The sequence below is a fragment of the Carettochelys insculpta genome, chromosome 5 (assembly GCF_033958435.1).
Source record: "Carettochelys insculpta isolate YL-2023 chromosome 5, ASM3395843v1, whole genome shotgun sequence".
Classification (NCBI taxonomy): Eukaryota; Metazoa; Chordata; order Testudines; family Carettochelyidae; genus Carettochelys; species Carettochelys insculpta.
In genome coordinates, this window is record NC_134141.1 from 115,105,056 (window position 1) to 115,128,522 (window position 23,467).

Genomic DNA, 23,467 nt, shown 5'->3' on the forward strand with positions numbered 1-23,467 from the left:
GTCTCTCTGAAACACTCAGGTCTAACTGTGCTTTGTACAGATCGATGCAATATCTCGTCCATTGCTACACAACCTTCTCCTTGTTCATAAGCACCTTGTCACTCTTGTCTGCGATCGCCATCTGCTTCGGCTGCCACTTATTGATATTCCTCATCATCTTCTACACCTCCCTGGTCTTACACTCACCCTTATACCACTCTATACCTTTACACTTCACACAAAAATATGAATGAAATCTGATGGCAATGCAACTAACTGATTAAAAAATGCCGACTCGGACGTCACCCAGAAAAGCATGGTCCACGACACCAATTGAATGATCAGGTTTGGGTTGATAAGTTGGCTACTGAAAGACAATTACAATTAATACATACACTATCAATTGGAACATGGAATGTCCAAACACTGTGGGCAACTGGAAAGTTAGAACTACTTTGAAAGGTGACGGAGAAATACCGATGCGATATACTGGAACTGGCGGAGGTGTGTTGGATGGCATCAGGAGAGATGTGTGGTTGCCAAGTTGTTTGGTCAGGGAATGAAACAAAGCATGATGCAATAGTCGGATTCCTTCTTAGCAAAAGAGCTAGAGGAGCATTGTTAGGATACAAACTGATGAGTGCAAGAACAATAGTAGTGAGATTTGAAGTGAAACTGTTCAACATCTCAGTCATTCAGATATATGCACCCACATTGAACAGTAAGGAGCAAGAGATCGAACTATTCTATGAAGACAAAAAAGCAGTCCAGCAGCACTTTAAAGACTAACAAAATTATTTATTAGGTGAGCTTTCGTGGGACAGACCCACTTCTTCAGACTCTAGCCATACCAGAACAGACTCAATATTTAAGGCACAGAAAACCAAAAATAGTAATCCAGGTTGACAAATCAGAAAAATATTATCAAGGTGATTTGTTAACCTTCATTAGTAGTAGGCATCCTTCAGTCTGCATAGACTATGGATCGCGCCCTTTAAAGTTTCAATTGAGGACTTCATTTACAGCATCTATTGTGACTATAAAGACCCACACGAGAGTGACAGTCCTTGCTGCATCTCTTGCAGATGTAGTGGGTGTCTGGCAAGTCCTTATTGTGCTTTCTGTGCGCTCGTTTCTCCTCTGCTAGCTGTCTGATCTTCAACTCACCCTTCTGAAGGCCCTACAATTTTGGTTCTCTGTGCCTTAAATATTGAGTCTGTTCTGGTATGGCTATGATCTGAAGAAGTGGGACTGTCCCACGAAAGCTCATCACCTAATAAATAATTTTGTTAGTCTTTGAAGTGCTGCTGAACTGCTTTTTTGTTTTGATAGTATATAGATTAGCACGGCTTTCTCTCTGTTAATATTCTATAAAGACTTGACCAAGACACTGGAGGAGATACCGAAGAGAGATGTGTTGATCATTGGAGGAGATTGGAATGTGAAGATCAGAACAGATAACAAAGGTTGGGAGACAGTAATGGGAAGGTTTGGATACAGAGCAAGAAATGAACGAGGTAAGAAACTACTAGAGTTTGCTACAGAGCACGAGATGGTGATCTGCAACATGACATTCCAACAAAAGGACTGTAGGAAGTGGACATGGCATCAAATGTTGGGCAGTCTAAAAACATGATAGATATGATCTGGAAAGTAAGAACATGGGTAACATCAGTACAGCAGTGCTGAACTTTCCAAGGAGTAGATATAGACTTGGATCAGTCTAGTGATCACGAACATCAAGATGAAACTCAAGAGAAAATATAAGACACAGTTTAAAAAAAGAAGAGATGTGGCAAGTCTAGGCGAGGAAGAAATAGGGAATGCGTACAGAGCAGCGCTCAAAGAGAGGATCAGGAATGTGGGCACAGAGCAAGACTTAGATAAGAGACTCGAAAAGATAGCCATGGCAATAGAAGAGGCAACTGAGCAGACTGTTCCAGAAGAAGAGAAGATCAATAAGAAGTGGGTTACACAGGAGACACTGAAGTTGGTCCAAGAGAAAGAGAGCATTGAAGATCAGAAGGAATATTTCTGAAAGGGCGGAACAGCAATACAGAAAGAAATGCGACAAGGAAAGGAAAGCGGCCAGAATAGATAAGATGAACTAGTTAGAGGAGCAGTGTGAAGGTATAGAGAGGTATTAGGTGGATTGACTACAATAAAAGGCTAGCTACAGAGCAGTTTCCCTTCAGCCTTTGCTTTGAATATCTTTGCTCTCCTGGACTCTTGATGCTATTAGAACGTAATTTTGCTTTTGGTTTAATTACATGTTCTTTAATTATACCAACAATATAAAAAACAATGATAAAGATAGAACATGTATGTGTGATATACTTTGGGACTCTGAGCATTGTTGGACCTGAAATCATGTCCATGGTGAAAAAAAAAACAGTACTGCTAACACTGAGACATTATGGACCTAATTCTGCAGGTCATATTTTAGAAATAGTTCATTTTCTCTTAAGTAAGTACAGCAAGATTGGCTGCTCTATGCATTAATCATTCATATCATACTGCACAGTTTTCCCCTGAGATGTACTGGATATGTGAGTTAGGCCAACACTAAGTGCTTTTGAAAGATCCCATCTTTAATTTCCTTTTCACTATTTGTGCATTTTATTTCATTTTGCAACTTGGATAATAGAAACAGGAGAATCAGTTTCACATTTGTTTGTAGGACCATTTCTTGTCCACCTAAAACTGGAGTTGATTTAAGCTTAAATCAGGAGAAGTTTTTGATTACGACATCTACAACATGGACATCTTTTAGCATAGTTGCAATGACAGAAGTCCTTGGAATAGATGTAGCTTTGCTGGCAAAGATGTTTCTTTCATTGGGGATTGTAGGGAGGGGAAGCGGTGGTTTTATTATACTTGGTACAAGACAAAGCATTGTTTTTCTGGTATGGTTTTGTCCACACTAGGAACACTTTACTGATATAGTATATGGCAGTGGTAGTGGTTCTCAAGCTTCAGACAGGTAGCCGAGTTAGTCTGTATCTTCAAAAACAGCTAGAAGTCCTGTGGCACCTAATAGACTAACAGATATTTTGGAGCATAAGCTTTCATGGGCAAAGACCTGCTTCATCAGGTGCATCTGACGAAACGGGGCTTTGCCCACGAAAGCTTATGCTCCAAAATATTTGTTAGTCTACAAGGTGCCGCAGGACTTCTTCTTGTTCTCAATCTTGTTTTCCATTGTGGGCCTCACAGGCAGCTATCTACGTGTTATGTGAGCTGCATCCACACAATAGATATACTACCTGTATACTCCTGAGCATCATATTGGTTGCAGCTGTGTACTGATTAGGCCATAGCTTGAGACCCCCTTGTATGTAGTATTCCTTTATCAGTAAAACACTACTCTTAGACTATAATGAGTTTCCTGTTGATATCTCTTTTACAAATGACAAACAGTCCTATAGCACCTTAAAGACTTACAAATTTATTAGGTAATGAGCTATTCTTGTAAATTTCCATGATGTATTTGCCACTCAAAAATTGCAGAGACTATTAAATCCAAATGGGCTATTTTTGTTGTAATTAAGCTTACCTGGCAGCTTTTCCTGGAAATGTTTCTATCATACTTAGGTTTTGTAAAAACGTCTGTTAAGAAAACCTCCATGTAAGACAAATGAGACTTGTATGTGTCCCTTTAGTACATCTGCGTGTTACGGATGAACACAACTTCAGGAAAACAAAAAAAAAAAGCAAAGAAATTCCAAACGCTGATGAAAATTAATTACTTGATTAGCAGAATTTTATTTGTCAAAATCAGAGCAGGTCTATCCCAGGCATTTTGGTTGGTAAAGTAGTGTCAGTTGGGTGGTGTGATTTTTTTCTTTTTCAATAATTTTTATACCTGCAAAAAGGCCTTGTATAAATGTAAACATACTGGGGAGGCAGTGTTACCTCTATTTTTTTTCCATTCGTGGGTGGGATGAATTTTGTTATGTGCACAAAGGCATGTGTGGATGTGCACATGCTTCCCACTGTGGGTGGCTGTGGGCACTCCACTAATCATCTGGGTGGCACCTGTATCTCTCGTGGGTGGCTCCCCAAGTGCTCAGCTTACAGGGAACACTTTGGGTGCAGGGGAGGTTAGAGGAGGCGCTAGCTTGCTTTGTTCAGGCCAGGGAACTGGTATGAACTGTATCTCCGCTAGGAAGACCGGCCAATAGAGCTATAGGATCATAGACTCACAGAATTCTAGAACTGGAAGTCATCCAGTCCAGCCCCCTGCCCTCAAGCAGGACGAAGCACCACCCTTGTTTGTGGACACTTGTTTGTAGAGACCAGGGCAGTGGTCCCGAAACTGTGGGGTGCATGGAAGAATGTTGGGGTGGGAGACCTAGGGTAGCCTTCACGGTGGGGGAGGGAGAACCCCCAGCCCTGCTCTGCTTTTAGCCTCATTCCTGCTAAGGTCCTGACCCTGGTCTGGCTTCTAAACTAGCTCAGCTTCCAGACCTAGTCCTGTGTGTGTGTGTGTAGATTATGTCATGGGTTAGGGAAAGTATGACATAAAAAGGCGGGATCCACTGGTCTAGAGACTGGTCTACACTGGGAGCTTATGTTGGCATAGCTATGTCACTCAGGGACAGGGTGACTAATGTAAAGGACACAAAGAGAGTGCGAGCTGGGGAGGGGGATGGAAGCCCCCCACGTGACTTGTCCCCATCACATATGGTCTCCCTGCCCCCTCCCCACGGCACGTTACCCTGGGATGCTGACCATTGGAGCGCAGCAGCTGCCTGGAAGAGTGCAGCCACTGCACAGCACCAGGCAGCAGTGGTGGAACCAGAAAAGGAAAGGTTTTGGCCCCACCTCTTCCCTTCTGGCTCTGCCACTGGCCCTTACCCCTCTCAGTATTTTAGGGAGGGGCATGTGACCATGTGTACCCCTCCCCACATCACCCTCTGCTCAGGGGTGTGAAAAAATCCATATGCCTGAGCAATGTAGGTAAGCTGACCTACCTCTTGGTACGGACAGAGCTAGCTGACAGAAGATATAGCTACTGTCTCTCCAGGAGGTGGATTACCTATGCTGATGGGAAGAGCCCTCCCAACAGCATAAGTAATGTCTACACTGAAGAAGTACAGTGGAATGTTTAAAGTGCAGATAAGCCTGAGGTCTTAATTCCTGTATGAAGCACAAGTGAACCCAATAAAATTCCTGGAAACGAGAGTGATGGGCACATAAGAAACGTTTGATAAGTATCATACCTCCAAAAATGCCCAGGCCTACACAATACAGACAAAAGTTCAGTGATGTTTTATTTTATTTTAAACTAGAAGTAATTTGCACTACTATACATTAAACATTTTACGTTTAATTGTAGTTGATTAAAAGACATGATCCTGGCATCAGATCTCAAATGCCAAATTCTAGTGAGCATGGTTCTCATTAAAGTTTTTGTGTGGGTGAGCCTCTGAATGCAAAGCACCCTCCTCTTCTCTTTCCCCATTTATAAATTAAAGATCAGGGTTTCTCATTTACAGTAATGTTAATTTAATGTCATTGGGGTGCTGGCTGTCAGCCTCACTGACTCCCAGATTGAGAACTCCTGGGCTAGAGGAACTTTCTGTACCACATTAGGAGTTAGCAGTGATAATACTGGAGAGTCCTAAACGAAGGGTATATTGCAGTGTTTCTCAACCTTTTTTTTTATAAAGTACCCCTTTAAAAATTATAAATGCCCCCAGTACCTACAATTTTCAGACTTACAAATTTTATTTCTACCATTGAAACACATTTGTTTAAACAACTTAAATGTAACTGCTTGGCTGGAAGAAATAGACTCTAGGCAATAAGCTTGCCATTGTACTTACAATTGTGCGAAAAGGCTACATTATAAAAAATTAGATGAACATAAAATAAGTCCAATTTTTGTATTAATAAAAAAAGGTTTTCAAACATTGAGTTAATGTAACCTCTGGACGAGCTCTGTGTACCCCACCCCTGGTTGAGAACCTCTGATCTATATTATGCAGCTTTTAGCAACAAGACTGTGTCAATGCAGCTCTGCCATGAAAAGTCATTGCACGTTGGCCCTTTTTTGCCAAAGAGCTACTTCTAGCCCACATAAGCAGCTGCTGCTTTGTCTGCAGAAGAGCGTTTCTACCAACAAAGCAGTGTTCACATTTTCACTTACTGGGGAAAAAATTTTGAGATTGTTGGGAGGTAAAGGGGTGAAGCACCTGTGAATGACAAAATTTTGTTGATCATTTGCAAGTATAGACATAGCCTAACATAGGAATTCTGCTCCAGGAAATAAGCAGACCATTCAGCGATTGATCCCACAGGCTTTTCCCAGGTTAAATTCCCTAGAAGTCAATGGGGATTTTGCCTGAGAAAGGACTGCAATTGTACTCCTGGTTTGATGCCTCACCTTAAATCATGGGTGTCCAACCTTTTGGCTTGCCTGGGCCGCATTGAGTGAAGAGGAATTGTCTTGGGCCGCATATAAAATATACGATATAGTTAATGTATATAAATCACATAATAATGTTAAAAGTTTACAATCCTGTGGGGCCGCATTACTAGCTGTCCAGGGCCGCATGCAGCCTGTGGGCTGCGGGTTGGACACGCCTGCCTTAAATGATGACTGAGGCTTTGTATTTCGGAGGAAGAGGAACGTTCTCCATCATGCATCTGGCTATCCCACTGCAATAAATACACAAAAGACTTGTAAATAATGTTAAGGTTATGACCTATAGCGTTAAAATAAAGGAACTCTAGAATTATAACCATATCTGCCAAAAATAAGCGACTGAGAAGACTGAGATTTTCTTTGTCTCCAGGCCATTTGCTCATCCTGTCTCCAATTATTTCAGCCAAAGGGAGGTAGGGAGGTGGGAGAGAAATGTCAACATTGTTTTTATGAGGAAACTGAAATCTCCACCTGCCTTTACATTGATGTACAGTGATGGACCTCAGTAATACTTTTTTCTGGACTACCAGAAGGGGCTCCATTTCTCTGCTCCATCCAACCTCACCCAGACTCGGTGTCTGCAGCCAGCAGACCCACAGCAGTGCTGCCATTTGAGGTCCTGAGATTAGACCCATCTTTAAGAAATCCCCTTAAAGCCTGAGACTCGTGCCAAATATCATGAGAGTATCCAGCTAGAGTTGTGACTGAAGCACAGGACTTAACTTACTGATGCTCCTCTGTTCATTTGTCTCTTTGGGCATAGATCTTGTAGCTTAATATTTCCTATGAGGATTTCTAGTTTCCAAAAGGCAGCAGTCATATTGGGTCTACCCTGGCTTTTCTTGGAGCATTCTGCCCAACCTTCATAATACTACAAGAACTTGTGTGAGTGCTGTGTAAGTAATATGAACAGGGAGAAGGTGCTTTGGGACCACAGAAAGTTCAGGTGATTTATGGTAGAACAGAAAGACCACATTCCTCCACTTCTGGTTGTAGATGACCAAGCACCAGGAGTATGACATTGCACAGTTTTAAGATATACACATCACCCAAAGCCTGGATCTGGCCTGGCATTTTCCAAAATATTACTACAAGTTAAAAGACACTTGACAAATGTAATACATTTTTAAAAATGGTTTGAGTTATACAATTGTACATGCAATTCTGAAAATGGGAAACGTCTATGTTTTTCAATCTTGTGTAGCTTAAAAAGAGCCCACGGCATTTGCAAATTTTCTGTTCACTTCAAAAAATCTCTCCTGTTGCAGGCTTACACAACAGGAGCAGTCTGAACATGCAGTATGCACACGTTTGGCTTCTTGTGTCAGTGGAGCATGTCCTCACCAGGATTACTTGTATCAATGGTATTGTCAGCATGGGGAATTGTAGGATGACTTCTAAAGGCCAGAAACTGTCAATGTAAGCAAAGTAGCATCTACACTAATGCTGCACTGATCTAATTACCTTGACAATACACTTCTCACATGGTTTAAATAGTGATGGGAACTTTCTGAGTCACTATAGGGGCTCATCTGCATACTTGGCTCAATCTACTTCTTGACCTTCCCCCCCACCCCTCCACTCTCTGATTTGCTCACCTGGATTATCTTTTTCTCATTTGTCCTCCTTACTTACTGTTTTTGGTTCTCTGTGTCTTAAATATTGAGTCTGTTCTGATCTGGCTATGGTCTGAAGAAGTGGATCTGTCCCACGAAAGCTCACCTAATAAACTATGTTGCTAGTCTTTAAAGTGCTACTTGACTGCTTTTTGTTTTGATAGCGTATAGACTAGCACGGCTTCCTCTCTGTTACTTCTCAGGGAGGTGGTGTTACTAAATTGTACTAAGAAGACACATCAGCAGAGGCTGAATTTAAGTGAATATGCTTCCAGAGCTAGATTGATGCCAGGCAGCTTATGTTGACCTAAATGTGTAGAGTTGTGCAGACCAGGTATACATGTAGACAAGCTTTGAATATGTCAAGCTTCAGCTTTTAGCCACTGGGTATGGTTCTCTTTGTCTAACAGGGTGAAAATACATTATCCAGTTTTGGTTCTTCATGTAGGGATTTATAGGCTGTGGTCAAGTCATCCTTTACCTCCTCTTTAAGCTAAACCAGGGTGAGGCACTTATGGCCCATGTGCTGGATCTGGTCCAGGAGGCTTGGGGTTCCACCCCTGCAGCAGTTAGGGGTTGGTGATGGTGCTCTAGCCATGTGGGAAAGCACCAGCACTGACTCCCTGCTGCTGGGGGCAACATGGGAAGCCCCAAACTTGTGGGTCGGATCAAAGCAAGCTCCAGTCAGTATCCAACCCATAGGTTCTGCCCAGGGAATGGCAGTGCAGTGAAGCCCTTTGCTGCTTGCGGAGGCACCCACTGTCTCCTATTAGCTGGGAATCTCAGTCAATGGGTGTGGCAGGGAGTGGTGCAGGCCCACACAGGGTGTGAAGCCATCTGTGTTCCCTCTCCCCCTGGAGCTATGCCAGGTAGATTCCACATCCCCAGCCCTCTCCTGCCTCCTCACCCTTCTCCTGCACCCTCCTCCCATCCAGATCCCTACCCCAGAGCACTCCTGCACCCTAACTCCCACGCAGACCCCGCCCCACACCCCAGCCTGCTTCTGCACCCTACTTGCTGCTCAGACCTTGCATCCCCCACCCAGCCTGGTCCACAGCAGCCCCCTCCAGCACTCTGAACTCCTCATTTTGGGCCCCACCCCAAAGCCTGGTGGGGGGGCGGGATCCCACAAAAATCTATTAGCTCCAGGCTGCCAGAAGAGTTAGTTTGGCCCTGGGATGACAGAGCCAGTTGTAGAATAGTCTCACAAGCTTGGGCCAGTTGTAGCTATACTGGAAAAATACTGGAAAATGTGCTGTATGGGATAGGTTTGTATTAGTTTGAATGGATGCATAAAATCTCCCTTTTCCATCTCTAACTTCAGTGGTGTGCAGTCACACTGGATAAGTATCTTAACTCAGAATAAAAGCCCCCAGATAGTTTCTAGCATCAACATTTAAATGATCATAGTAGCCTACAGATTTAAGGCACTCTGAGGGTGAATGAGGGCAGGTTCACACTTCTCTTATACCCATTGTTTGACTCTCTTTCAGACTCAGGAAAATAACTTGCAACCCATCACATTCAGAAAGTGTCCTTTGCAGTGTTAAGAGCTATTTGCTATTTAAATTGGAGCCTCGGAGACTGAGAAGTGAGCAGCAAAGTGCACAGGATGGCATTCTGGCTCACCCAGGCTCCCTCTGAACCTTGCTTGAAAGGCCCTGAAAAGGAACTTCACAACAGAAGCCAGGGACACAGACTTAACTATTGTTAAGTTTGTTGGTTTTATTGGTATTGTTGGTTCTCTATGTCTTAAATATTGAGTCTGTTCTGGTATGGCTATGGTCTGAAGAAGTGGGTCTGTCCCATGAAAGCTCACCTAATAAATTTTTTGGTTAGTCTTTAAACTGCTACTTTATTGCTCTTTTGTTTTAACTATTGTTAATCTGCTTGGAGTGCCACTGGAGTATGTGAAATAGTCATCATTTTCCTTCTTGTTTTCTCTCCAGACTTGATCCTTCCTACTTATTGTTAATTACCTGTAAATTATTATCACCAGGTGCTATTCTCAAAAGAGAAAAAAATAGCCCATATTTGTTATGGATCCAATACTAACCCAGAAAGTGCATGAAGAGGGATCATCTTTGTTTATATATGCTTGGTAATGATGTCAGGAAAAAGGTTTTCCTCACTTCATTGTGTGTGTGAGTGTGGGAGAGAGAGAGAGAGAGAGAGAGAGAGACCCTGGTGCTGTTAGAAAAGCAATTAGGTTAATAGTGCCCTGGCTCCAACTGTCTGTCAAATGCTGAATTGCAATGCAAATTAACTCCAGTTTGTCACTCTACTTTAACTCTTAAAAGAAAATTGGGTAACAGAAAAGTTTCCAGAAACCTCCATATGAATGGTGCGTGGAAAAAAAACTGGTACAGTTTATATTTGCATTTGATTTCATTTGTATTATCAAATGTGTATGTCTATATTCTTGATGATGGATTTAATTCATATATACAAATCATATTTCCTTTCTCTTGTTAAAAAAATTAAGCAGGGATTAATTACAGTGTTGAGAATTTTTTGCCCATTTGTTAGGCCAAATCCTATGTAAATCAGAAACATGGGCCCTTTAATGTCCATGGGATAAATTTAATCCATTCCCTGGAGTTGCATCAGAGAGGAGTTTCACACCAAGGGAACCACTCCCAAGAGTAAACCAAGCAGACACACTGGTCTATGACCCCCACTACCATTAGCTGAGTAACATTGTCATTTCCCCTGGATTTCAACATGTGCTTTCTTCCTTCCTGCTTGTCTAGCTTCAAGGAGATGAGACATTTGGTTCACATTTACGTGTAATGAAAAAATACAGTAAAACCAGCGAATAGTTCATGGTAACATATACTGTGGCTAAATGGGCCTGTTTGTGTCATTTAAATATACTTGTTAGGCCTAACAATTCAGATTTCATACAGTAATGATTCCAAAAAAAAAGAGAACACATTCTTTTTTATTCCTTCCATTTTAGACACATGTCCATTTTACAAAGATATGTAAATACAGGTTTCAAGAAAAATAAGACATGTAAGTAATGATTGGTAAAGATATAATATGGGGAAAAGCTCCTCTGTTTTTAAGATAAGTAGTGAAAAAATAAATTAAAAACATAGAATATTTGTACATTTTAACAGTTTATAGATTTAAACTTCTTTGTGACTTTAATTAAGATATAAAGGGATTATTAAATAGTCAAATTGTTCCAAATAATGCAATAATTTTCACCAGCAGAGCTCGAGGAACTTTACAAAATAGGACAAGTATTTGTATCCCCTTTCCACAGATGGAGAAACTGAGGTGCAGGAAGTTTGAAGTTCCTAATGGAGCTAGTGGCAAAGTCAATACCAGAGCTGGAAGAAGTATCCAAGTCACCCGAGTTCCAGTTTTGTGTTCTATCCTCTGGACCACACTCTCCTTGAACAGTATATTGCTAGTTATCATTCTTGGTGCTCTGATTTATATATATATAGGAATCCGTGCTTTGCAATCATCACAGTAACTAAGAACGCAAATGAAAATCAGAGTAGAAAATGTGACAATTACAAAGGAAAGGTAATATATCTTACTGTGAACAAATTGTTTGAATCCCTTTCATTTTAATAGTATGGACAGCTATTGACCTCAAGCAAGAATTTAATGCACCTGGTAATAGGTGTGTCTAATCTAATCTGGTCTTTCAGTATCAGCAAAAGAGGGGAAACTATCTATCAGTTTATCGTAAGTACCACAGTGATAAAGGGTTTGAGATTCTCTAAATTGCTCTAATGAAAAGAAGAGACCGTTTAAAAAATAAAGTCATCTATAGGCTTATGAAAGAGAATTTAAATGAAAGAAATGTAATTTATTTTCAATTTTTCGAGTCTCCAAGAGTCCAAAGTGACCATTAAAAAAAATAAAAAAGATTGCACTGTTGTACAGAGTGCAGCAAATTTATAAAAGCTGTTGCCCTGGCTGTTCTGTATGGCTATTAATCCTTTGTTACTTCAAGGTTAGATGACTACAATGCACTCTCCATGGGGCTGCATTGTTCAGAAAGTGCAGTGTGGTGGCCCATGTGATAGCAAGCTTACATTTACACCTGGAATACAGTATTATTTATTTATTTGTATTACTGTAGCACCAAGGAGCCCTTGTCATGGAACCCTGGGGCTCTGTACAAACACAGAACAAAAAGATAGTGCAAATGAGTGCATGGTGAAATTTCTGGTGTCTATTGTCCAACTATCTTCCCCATAAAACTGTAAATCAACCTTAAAACATTCTTCACTTGCATGCCCTGAGCAAATAAAAATTGGCAAATAAAATATTTATTTTTTATTTTTACGTATCATATGGACAAAGGACAGGTGAGTAGGCTTTATTCCAAGATGTTTTCACTAAAATTTTTCCACAACGCTGAAGACCTGGCCTCCATCTAACTTGATCCTGTCAATAAGACAAACAATTTTGTGCAGGTAGTAGTCTCAGTGGAGTATTCAGTCCTGAGGTGTGGTGTGTTTGCAGGACAGAGCCTTGTGCATCCAATGCACCTGGAGAAGTCAATTCCAGGAATGCAGTGCATCCGCAGTATGCAAATCCTAGGACTTTTTAGAATAATAACTCTTGGGCTGCTTGTGTTTTATCTTGTTTATTTCACTGCAATGAATTTGCAATTAGGTTTGTACATAGCAGCTACTGTTCCCAGCGTGTGAGATTTTGGAAGTCTTGCCTCTGCTTCCAACACTGCAACTGACTTACTGCATGAACTTAAGGAACTCGCTTCTTTGGCTGGGCCTGGACTGTGGCAATACTTATGCATATGGATAATCCCATTACATCCAAAGGACTACTCACTGTGTCAGTGTTTGTGGTCCTTGGGATTAAAGCACAGCAGCGGCAGCACAACTTCCCAGCTCTTTTATAGAGCGCTGTGTCATCCAGGACAACTGCTGTGCCTCAGTTTACCCCTCTGCAAAACTGGCATAATAAGGCTGACTTCACCGGGGTGCTGACAAACTTAATTTCAGGTTCTTTGAAGCATGGCACTAGATAGTGGGAAGTGTTTGATGATGTTTTATTAATACCTATTGCTCATTTTCCTCACCTGTAAGAAAGGGTTAATAACACCCCCGCCCCCCCATGGAGGATGAGTCCTGGGCAAGTGCAGAGCTGCTCATTACATTTTACATAATGTCTTTGGCTATACAATGTAGCTCATAGATTTGTTTTTTTAATTTTGGAATTTACCTTGGCATTTATTTAGTTATTTTACTCAACCACCGGTTTAGGTCTCTCCCCACTGCAGTGAGCCCCAGGGCCTTTGGACAGCCCCAGGGATCTGCCTTGAAAAATCTGATTCCAGGATCTGGGTCTGACTTTTTCTGGCTATCTTCCAAACCATCTTTTATCACCCACCTGAAAAAGTATGGTAACAGAGAGAAAGCCATGCGAGTCTCTAAACTATCAAAACAAAAAAGCAGCCAAGTAGCACTTTAAAGACTCACAAAAGAATTTATGACGTGAGCTTTCGTGGGACAGACCCACTTCTTCAGACCATAGCCATACCAGAACAAACTGAAAAAGCATCTTTTACATCCTGTGCGCAAGAACCTTTTATACATGTTTTTTTTATTAAGGGCCCAATGCCCTGCTCCACCTGCACCCTACTAAAAACTAATCTTCCAGTAACTTCAGTGCAAAAAGGGCCACAAATAACAGTCATAATCTAGCATTCACAAAAACAAACAAACAAACAAACAAAAACGAGTCTGCAAACTCTTTTGGCGTCTGCATACAAACCATGTCAATTAAAATAATCTCTCGAGCCCCTACGAGCAGCGTCTCACTGACAAATATCCTCGAGTTAATCTCCAGGAGCAATTACTTCCTTGGGGCACTGGCTCTTGATCATTTTTTCTTAAATAAAAAGGGAATTCATGTACTTGTTGGATGTGATGTGAATCCTCTGCTCTTCCCCTCCCCGCCACCCTCTCTCCTTCCAGACTTCAGAAATTAAAAAAAAAAATAGCTTTTAGAAACCCGATCTGTTGTTTGCGCAACACAATCACTTTTTTTTTTTAAAGCGACAGGGTGTCTAGACGCCCACGTGATTGGGGGCCGGGGTTGGGCAGCGATACTGCGCACTAGGAGTCACCGAGGCAAAGCGGCGAGGAGGAGGGGGAGGGAGAGCCGAGCCGGCGGACGGCTGGAGCAGCCGAGCGGAGGCAGCAGCAGCAGCAGCAGCAAGAACCATGGACGCTGGGAGGTGATAGCCACCTCTCTGCGGAGCCCCCTCCCCGCGCTCCAGGAGACAGGGAACTCCCCCTCTCGCCCAGGGGAAGGAAGAAGCAGGGGAAAAAGAAGGTGTGTGTCTGCAGCGAGCGCTCGGCCAAGGAAGAAGGGAGTGGGAAGAAGGAGGAGGAAAGAAAAAGCAAAGCCGCCCAGGCGAGCCAAGCCAGAGGAGCTGGGTTTTTTTCGCCCCTGTGCGTGCCGGTAGCCGATGCAAGGACTGGCAAGGCTGCCCTGGAGGAGGGGAACTGCAGCCCGAAGAGGAGGAGGCAGAGCCGAGGGCTGCCTTAGCCTTCCCTAGCGAGAGAAAGAGCCAGACAGGAGAGAGACTGGGGAGGGGGGGTGGCAGGTGATAATTTCAGCTCCTGTCATTATAGGATCATCCCTGTCACTTCTCACCCATCAGTCCTTTTCTCTGCTGAGGGTTGGGTGGGAGGAGAGTGGAGGCGGCGGTATTTTAAGAAAAACTGCCCCTACCTCCTGGGCTTTCGGCAAGGCAGCCGGAGAGGGAGCGGATCCACCCTTTGGGAAGGAGGGAGAGAGAGACTCCCACTTTTTAAAAAAAGATCTATTAGTAGCCGCCTCGAGGATTTTTTTTTCTGGATTAAAGTCTTTGCTCTAAGAAGAAGGAGGAGAGAAGGGCACCCGGCCGGCTTGGGCGCGTTGTGAAAGGATGTAACCCGCTTGGATGCATTTTTATTTTTTACCAGTTTTTGTGATGGGTCAAACGTCCACGTTTTAGATTTCATTTTTTAATACTATTTTTGGCTTTTTTTAAAAAAATCCACCCCAGGTTGTAGAAATTCCTTTCCCCCCCCCGCAGGCCCCCCCATAGGACCCCTTTTTGATGGAATCCATGGATATGTTACTATTGAGGAAATAGGGGGAATTTTAATCGCGTGCCTTAGGTTTCCAACACCATTTTTTTTTGGGGGGGGGGGTAACCTTTTAGTCTTCATTTTTCGTATTTGAACCCGTTCTCCTCATCTGAAGCCCAGTGTGATCCGGGGGTTTTGCATTCCCTTTGACAGACCTGCAACGCAAGGAGACCTGCGCTTCCCCCCATATGTTTGGGGTGGCGGGGGGACGGGACATGTTTTCTGCAGTTCTGGTGATAGGCAACATTGATTTCTCCCACCCCCTTTTTTGTTCCTGTTTGTTTGTTTTCCTAGTTCCTACCAGAGATACTTGGAGGAAAAAATCTAAAAATAGCTGCCTAAGACTGTAGGATTTTTAGTGGCTCTTTTGAAGGAGTTCAGAGACAGAGGAACAACCCCCCCCAACCCTTTCAGAGACTGGCGTATGTTACAGACTCCTTTGGCTCGTCCACAGCCGCCTCCCCACTGTATCCCTATCATTTCAGGCTGCTTGTGTGGGCTGCCTGGACTCGGACCCCGGATTCTTCATGATTTGCGGACGACATGGTCGTTTTTTAGCCGGGAGACCTTCTTCTCGTCCCGCATGTTCAGGACCAAACGATCGGTGCTCGTCCGGCGACTCTGGAGGAGCCGTGCGCCCGGCGGGGAGGAGGAGGAAGGAGAAGCCGGGGGCACAGGCGCGGACGCCAGGGCGCATGGGGCTGGAGGCGGCCGGGGTTGTTGCATGGGCAAGTCGGCCAAGATCACCAAGGCTCACCTCGGCTCGGAGGCGGAATTGAAGGCGCTGACCCACGCGGTCCTGAAGCGGCTGAAGGAGAAGCACCTGGAGGGCCTCTTGCAAGCGGTGGAGTCCAGAGGGGGCACGCGGACCTCCTGCCTCCTCTTGCCCGGCAAGGTGGACTCCAGGCTGGGCCAACATTGGTACTCTCTCCCTTTGCTGCTGTGTAAAGTCTTCAGGTGGCCCGATCTCAGGCATTGCTCGGAAGTGAAGCGCTTATGTTGCTGTGAATCCTATGGGAAAAGTCACCCGGAGCTGGTTTGCTGCAATCCCCACCACCTCAGCAGGCTCTGCGAGCTAGGTACGGCCCGAGAGCTGCCTGGGCGCCGGGCTGCGGCGCGGGGAAGGGAGGACTGAGACCTGGCGTGGGTGGCGGTGGCGAAGTGCGGGTGGGGGCGCGGGGACCGAGGTGGTGCGGAGGATGGTCCGATCGGCCCCTGCTTTGCGGCCCATAAAGGCCCCGGCTTCCAGTTTTTCCTCGGACAGCGTTTCCACGTAATCCTACGGAAGCGTTGCCTGAGTTGCAGTTGCGGTCTTTGCCTCCCATTTCCCTTACACGGCGGGTTTTCTTGCTCTCGAAACCAGCCCTGTAGTAAATCCAGGGGTGGGTGGTTGCTGGAGTTAGGGACCAGGCTGTGTGCAAGGAGGGAGCTCTGCAGCCGTTCAGGTGCCAAGGACCCTTCTAGGCGATAATCTTGCATTATGTAGGGCCGCTGTGTTGCAGAGAGGTGTGTCCTGTTTTGCTTTGGAAAATGAATCCCTTGATCTTAGACAAGGTCTGGGGTTCACAAGAGAGGTCTGGGGTTCACAGAGACCCAACATTACTTGTGGTTAGCAACTCTCCCCCCGCCTTCATAAGAGAGAGAGAGGCATAATTTATGGATTGGAAATAACAAATAGCCCGATTTATCTGGTGCAAGTATGCTTCCCTTTCCTGCAGTCACCAGCTTTCCCATTAAGCCCCCTAAAAGTTTCGCAGCGTTCGATCCGGCCGTCCCATGAAAAGAAAAAAAAGTTTTCAAATACCTTTTTCTTTTGTTAAAGGAAGTGGGGTGCTCCTGGCACGTGTAACTCCCCTACCCGCTAGCCTGCAAGAGTGCTTCTGACCGGCATTCACCCCACCCTCCTTTAAAACATTGCAGTTACTTGCAAACTTTGCTTCGTTGGTGTAGAATAGAAATCATCCATTTCTGAGTAGTGTCGGGGGGGGCGGTGTAATTGGCAGCACTGGCTTTTTTTCCCCCCTCCTTGCCCTTTCTTTTTTCCCTTTTCTGTGAAATGTTCAATGTGTGTGCAGCTAGCAAGGATTATCTGGCAGTCTGGATCAGTTGGTGATTTCCAGCGCTGGAGTGTTTTAGCCGAGCCAAGGAGGCCCTGATCAGACAGCCAGAGGAGCAGATAGCAGGGAGACTGGCGCCAGGCGGCCCCTTTTGTTTATCTGACAGCTAAATATCAAGGCAATCACCGCCTAGCTGCCCTGCCTCCAACCCCCAGAGCTAAGACAAACAGTTTTGCTAAAAGAATGCCACTGTTATCATAAGTTCCTATCTTTTTTTCTCATGGCTCTGTCTTTATTTTCTCTGTGCTTTTCTAATTCCAGAGTCTCCCCCTCCACCCTACTCCAGATATCCAATGGATTTTCTCAAACCAACTGGTAAGTAGGGCTTTTTGAAAGTAGACTACTGTCTTAAGATACAGAGGGAAGACATGCCTTTCTCAGGGGAGATATGTCTCCTTCCCTTGTTGGATTGCTGATGCATTTCACTTTTGGCTGTTTCTGTGGGATTTTTGCCCCTTCCCCAGTCCCAAAGGATTTAATGTACGCTTTTACTGAGAAGACTTAGTTTTATTAAACACAGAAGCTATAGTACGTACTTGTACCAAGTCACTTGACATCTCAAAATGGGAATACACAAAAATGTGAGTCAGGAGGTTTTGCCAACTTGGTTTAATGTAAATCTATAGGCTTCCTAATACAGTGTACAGCTGTAAGTAGTAACTGGAAAATGCATTACTTGTCAACTCAGTATATTTGAATTCTGGTGAACTTAGATTGATTGGTAGAAGGTTACAGCAAAGGATTCTAAGAACATTAGTTTTTATTGAATAAGGATTCAAGTTAGGATTGGCAAATGCAGTTGTATAAATCTTTTGTTCTATAAAAAAATTGCTCTCAATGAGCATTATCAAATTTGAAAAAATAGGAAGGAGAGGTAAAAAGTTTCCAACACAGTTCTCATGGTTGTTGCTTGTAATTGAGTGGCACCGGGCCAGGGCAGAAGCCCATCTGAGGCTGGCACCAAGCTCTGTTGCGGTTGTCTGCATAAACTTCTGGTTGGCAGCAAGCTCGCCCTGTGTTAGATAAATAGGACTGGCATCCTGAAAAGAGGATACAGGTTTAGTGAAAATCGGAAATGGGGATTAAATCAGGAAGGCAGAGATGTCCACCAAGACCCTTCAGATCTCTTTGAACGTTAGTGGAGCTGAAATATTGATTATGGCACAATTGTCTATTTGGTTGTCCCCTGAAGTCAGGCAGCACCATATGTTAACTTAGTAGTTTACTTTTCAGAAGGGAGTTTAAAATAGGTTTGTTCCTATAGAACAGTTTCAGGGCTGTTTTTCTGAAATAACTGATTTTCTAAAATTATTGCTATTTAGTTTGTTGGGGTTGGCTAGTTTCTGGAGTTCAAAAAATATTAAAACCCCTAGGGGCTTGCCTGTTAAGTTTCTCTTTCCATTTTAAAGTATCTTTCCATTAATGATGTTAAAAGATGAAGGATGCAGGGGATGAAGGTTGGTGGGTTGGTGTGTAATTATGAGGATGAAAACTGGGATAGGGGCATGGGGCTCCATCCAGATGTGTGTCTCTTGTGATGTCAAATCTCATTGGAGTTAGGGTGCTTAGTACAGTATAGGAAAGTACTTAGTGTCTTTCTGTACTGAACCCTTATAACAAACAAGGTTCATTTTTTTTCTATTCTGAACTTTGATTAACATGCGGAATTTTCTCTAAGCCATGCGGAAACAGGAATAGCAATTTAATAAATGAATGGATTGCAAATCATATAATTTTTCCTGAGCATTTAAAAAGTTCACTAATGAATGAGATGTTAGGGCTATTATATCTTATATCCCTTACAAGTACTATTTACATTCACTAGTTGCTTTGATTTTAAAGGGGAGTTTTTTGTGTTTTCTTTTTTTAACACAGGCAGAATGGCTGAGTAGTAAAGAGTTATTTTTTAAGCAATTTATTGAATGGGTAACAGCATGATCCCATAGCATCTTCACATGCTTAGATATGCATATGTCCTTTTTCCTTAATAATGACTTCTTGCATAGGGCGTAAATTAATTTTTAAAGGGCCCAGGAGGATATCAGTCTATGTAAAGCTATAGGAAAGAAGGTTTAATGATTGCCTTTAGTTTCCTGGAAGGATGGTAGGATAAATTTATTAGGTTCAAACATCCAATGTACCTTTGCCAGGTCCTCATTTTCAGTTGGTGGCATGATATATTTATTCATTAGCAAGTGTTGACATAAGGTAGCAAAATGTGTGTAAACAGAAAAGCCGCAGAACATGAATGTGCCATTTTGAAAGGAAAAGTTCTTCCTGTCAGCCAATAGGAAGTGATTAATGCTGCCAATCGGAAACTCAAAAACAACTGGTTACTCACCAAAAAGTTTAATTAAAAAAAAAAACATTTGGCAGTTGAACTTTGAATAATACATGGAACAATGACAGAGACATACAGTAGTCTATAAGTCTGTCATTGCAGGTGGTTGCTATGCTCATTTGCTTCCTCTTTCATCAGGGCTAGTCTGGAGAGGATGAGATAGCTTAATGTCTGTGCATCATTGCAGTTCCCTGGGGCAGACAGAACAGTACTCCCTTCCCAGGTTCCTGCATTCCTACATTTCCAAGCATTGTGTGGGATATTATTTGCCTAAGGCTGGTGATGTGAGAGAGGAATATTAGCTTACAGTGCAAAGGTATTTAAATGTGAGCCATTTTAAGCAAGGAGAAGTCCTGTCTTATTAACTTGCATTTTATCATTGGAGGAAGAGAATGTAATAAATTAGATTGTCCAGGCAGGACAAAGCCATTTTACTAGCACACTTAGCAAAGATCTTTCTCTTTACACTTTGTCTAGAAGAACTATCTGCAGATCCTTCTAACGAGAAGTGTCACTGTAAATTTCGTAGGATGGTTCAAGGCAGCTGTCCCAGGTCGCATGCCTTGAGGTGGCAGCCACTTCAACTGTTCAAAACTGTTCAGTTTTGGGGATTTAAAGGGAGGGGGCTGGCGCAGGCTGGCAGCAGGGGTCAGACCCCGCCCCACTCACCACAGTGACAGGCGCAGGAGCTGTCCAGGAGCCTGTTCTGTTCTGGCACCCATCTCCCACTCTGCTGTGCTCCAAAGCGCAGTGCCCTGGGCCACTCCCATGCATAGGGGAGCAGGGCAAGGGCATTTCGCTTCCCTCCACCATGGTGAAGCAGAGCCCAGAGGGCTGGGAGAGGGTGGCAGAATGGGGGATGGGGCCTGGGTAGCTACAGCTCAGGCCATTGTGGTGAGTGTGTGGGAGGGGGCAGCAACCATTGCTAGCCCATTCCACACACCCCCAATCCCCTAGCTCACATCACAAGAAGAGGGTGCTTGGGGGAAGGAGTACATTGGGGATTGGAAGAGACAGGCAGAGCAGGGGCAGATCTTGGGAGAAGGGTGGAGTGGGATGGAACCTCTGCGGGTGGGTGTTGCCCATGGCCCCCCTAGGGATGACCCTCTCCAGTCTGTTGGGAGAATGGGGGGTGCTGGTTAGTCAAAAATCCCAGTTACCTAAGAGTTATACTTAGCAATGGAATACCAATGTTAGAGAGTTCGAATATAATAAAACCAATAAAGCATAACATGGTACACAGGTGCCCCCCACGTATGCCGCAGTAATATTGCACTGCGGAGTGGTGGGTGTCTTAAAGCACTTAGGTGTATACAGGTAAAGTTTTCTCTATAGTAGGTTATCTCATGATGCTGCATATCACTCTGGGCAGCGCCCGGTGTACACCCAGATCACAAAAAGCACAGTGAACGCTGACACTAACGTACTTTAAGCTTTTTTTGAATGATTCAAAAGGCACATCAGGGTCTTGTTTGGCAACGTGGGTCCTCATTATCAATATCGGTTATCGCTGTAGAGGTAGAAGTTGTAGGAGATTGGGCTGAATCCATAATGACCCTGTGACACACCTTGGAAGTTGCTTTTTTGAGTAAATCCCTGATAGCAGCCTGCGCCGTTGGGTAATGAGCTGGGGTACTAGTTATTAGACCAAAGGTTTGTGTTGGGAGAGGTTGGAAATCCTGGTTAATAGAGCTTTCCAATTGCTAAAGTGCTGGATAACACACCTTGCACTGAATGCATAGGAACTTCTGCCAAGGTCCTGCAAATCCTTCACCTACACACAGCAGCTCCAGCTGACGCAAGGGGAACTAATGCATGAGGAGGGTGTGCAGGATCAGGCTCTTACGTGCTGCCATTCATACAAATACCTGAAAACTTCTATAAACATGAATGAATACCCCCCCCTGTAAATTAGCTGCGTATTAATGCCGTAAATGTACAGCTGAGTTGGCTAAGAATGAGGAAGATTTGGTGACTTGGCAAGGCCACACACGTGGGAACAGACTCCCGTGCCCGAAATGGCATGCAGATTAATTGTGACTTAAATGATCTTCCCTGATTGTCTCGACAGTACAGTGCTTTGTTCTTTCATATTAGCACGTGTGGTCGTGTTGTCAGAGTATAAGGACAGCGGATTCAGACCCCCAGTGAAAATGCTCGTTGGCCGGGAAAGGTTGCCAGAGGTGTCTGAGACTGGTGAGATGTGCAGAATTTTAGCAGCAATGTGATGGGGTTTGGTACCATGAACTCTAAAGTAGAAGAGCCAACCCAGAAACCCCAGGCCGCTGTTCCAGACTGATGAGCTTTTGCAGACTGAAGCATATGCACAAGGTTTGCATCCATGAGCTGAGTTAGTGGACTCTTCCAAAGGCTACCACCTGTGCTGTGGGAAAGGGTTTTAAGAGGGATGTTGGTGGCTTGGTGTGCCTGTTACATACTCTCCTGGACCACAGCTAATTTATGCTAGTTATAGTGTTTAAATTTGTTAAGGTGGGCTGGGCCTCTGATTTAACAGTGTGCATAAAAGGTCCTATTACTTTTCTCTTACTTCTCTTTCACCCCGATAAAGGACCTATCTGAGGTGACAAAGATTGTGTATCAGGCTTTATTGGCTGGACGGGTTCCCACTGGAAGCAGTTGTGGAGGTCTCTGGAGCAGTAAGAGGTGCTTCCCCCCCACCCCCTAGCTGCTGAGCATGAGCCAACTCCAGGATAGCTTAGCACTGGTTCACACACTTCACCACCTGCATGAGAGTGAATAGAATGTGAGCAGTAGACTGGGTGGTCTTTCCACTGGCTTCTGTTTGCAGTAGAGAGTTAAGATTTCTCCTGTATTTATCATTTGCATAAAGATGCGAAGATTTGGGGTGAAAGCATTAACATGTAGCAACTTCGGTCAATATTTCACTGGTACAAGTTACAGTGACAGTGCTCCTTACCAGCCAAAGTGCTCGGATGTGACCTGGATGATGCCAGCTGTGCAAGGATTAACGCAAGGCACAGGAAAGGTTCATCATGCCTTTTGCATGGCCTGTGCCTGATGATTTCACTAATCTGGGGTGTAAGAGGGAACATCAACAGTGACTTAAGCCTAAAATGATGTCTGTGACCCAATGTTGTTCTTTAGTGTAAATGAACTGATAAAAGCAATTTGCTGTTGGATTTTAGGAAGTGGGATTGGGAGTAGGAACTGCAGGAGGGGGCCCCAATGAAACTCTACCGTGGTACTTCCATCAGTGTGCAGAGCTATGCTAAGGCAAAAATCTGGATTTTGGCGAGAGTCTGACTGTAGCAGCCCAGTTTCTAAGGGCAGCCTGGGTAAAGAATGGGAGAGCTTTTCTGTATGTTATGGGTAGGATTGTATTTTTTAGGTTAGCAGGAATGAACATATTGCTAGGGCTGTCTTGAGAAATAAATCCAAAGTTTCTTAAGAATGTCTGTCTGGATTGCTAGCAGAGGAATCTGGTTGTATTTGACGCTAGAGCAAGATGACATGTCGGGCAAATTAACAACTTTTAGAGGTATGGCACAAATCTCACATTACTATTGACTCCCCAGTGAGAGTGCAGCATGCTCATCCGGAGGCAGCTTGGAGTTGGGTATGAAGCACTAGTGTGCAGTACAGTCCAGTACCATCTATTTGGCCCTTGCATACAGAAAGGTGTGAGTGTGCTGAGGGAAAGCATCAGTGAAAGCGTTTGAAAGTGATCTCAAGGGAAAGTTACAAGGGAGTCGTTTAGTCATTTGTTCAGATGTGGACAGGGTTAAAAAAAAACCTTATTTCCTTGGAACATAGACAACAAACTAGAAAACATTTATAAAGTGTACAGTATACAGCATTTCACA

At 43.8% G+C, this 23,467-nt stretch overlaps 2 protein-coding genes across 4 annotated transcripts in view; both read left to right on the forward strand.

Annotated features, from left to right (window-relative positions):
• DYM (dymeclin) overlaps positions 1-12,144 on the forward strand; it is a 416,064-nt gene extending 403,920 nt beyond the window's left edge. The window contains exon 17 of the mRNA XM_074995795.1: positions 11,303-12,144. Within this exon, the coding sequence (XP_074851896.1) occupies positions 11,303-11,518 (216 nt within the window). The 3' untranslated portion in view covers positions 11,519-12,144. The remainder of the gene's footprint in view (positions 1-11,302) is intronic.
• Positions 12,145-14,230: 2,086 nt separating this feature from the next.
• SMAD7 (SMAD family member 7) overlaps positions 14,231-23,467 on the forward strand; it is a 46,312-nt gene continuing 37,075 nt past the window's right edge. Inside the window, exons 1-3 of one of the 3 annotated variants that reach the window (XM_074995798.1) lie at positions 14,231-16,243; positions 17,543-17,596; positions 21,720-21,818. In XM_074995798.1, the coding sequence (XP_074851899.1) occupies positions 15,589-16,243; positions 17,543-17,596; positions 21,720-21,818 (808 nt within the window). In that variant the 5' untranslated portion in view covers positions 14,231-15,588. The remainder of the gene's footprint in view (positions 16,244-17,542; positions 17,597-21,719; positions 21,819-23,467) is intronic. The other 2 variants (XM_074995800.1, XM_074995799.1) reach the window with 2 other exon arrangements.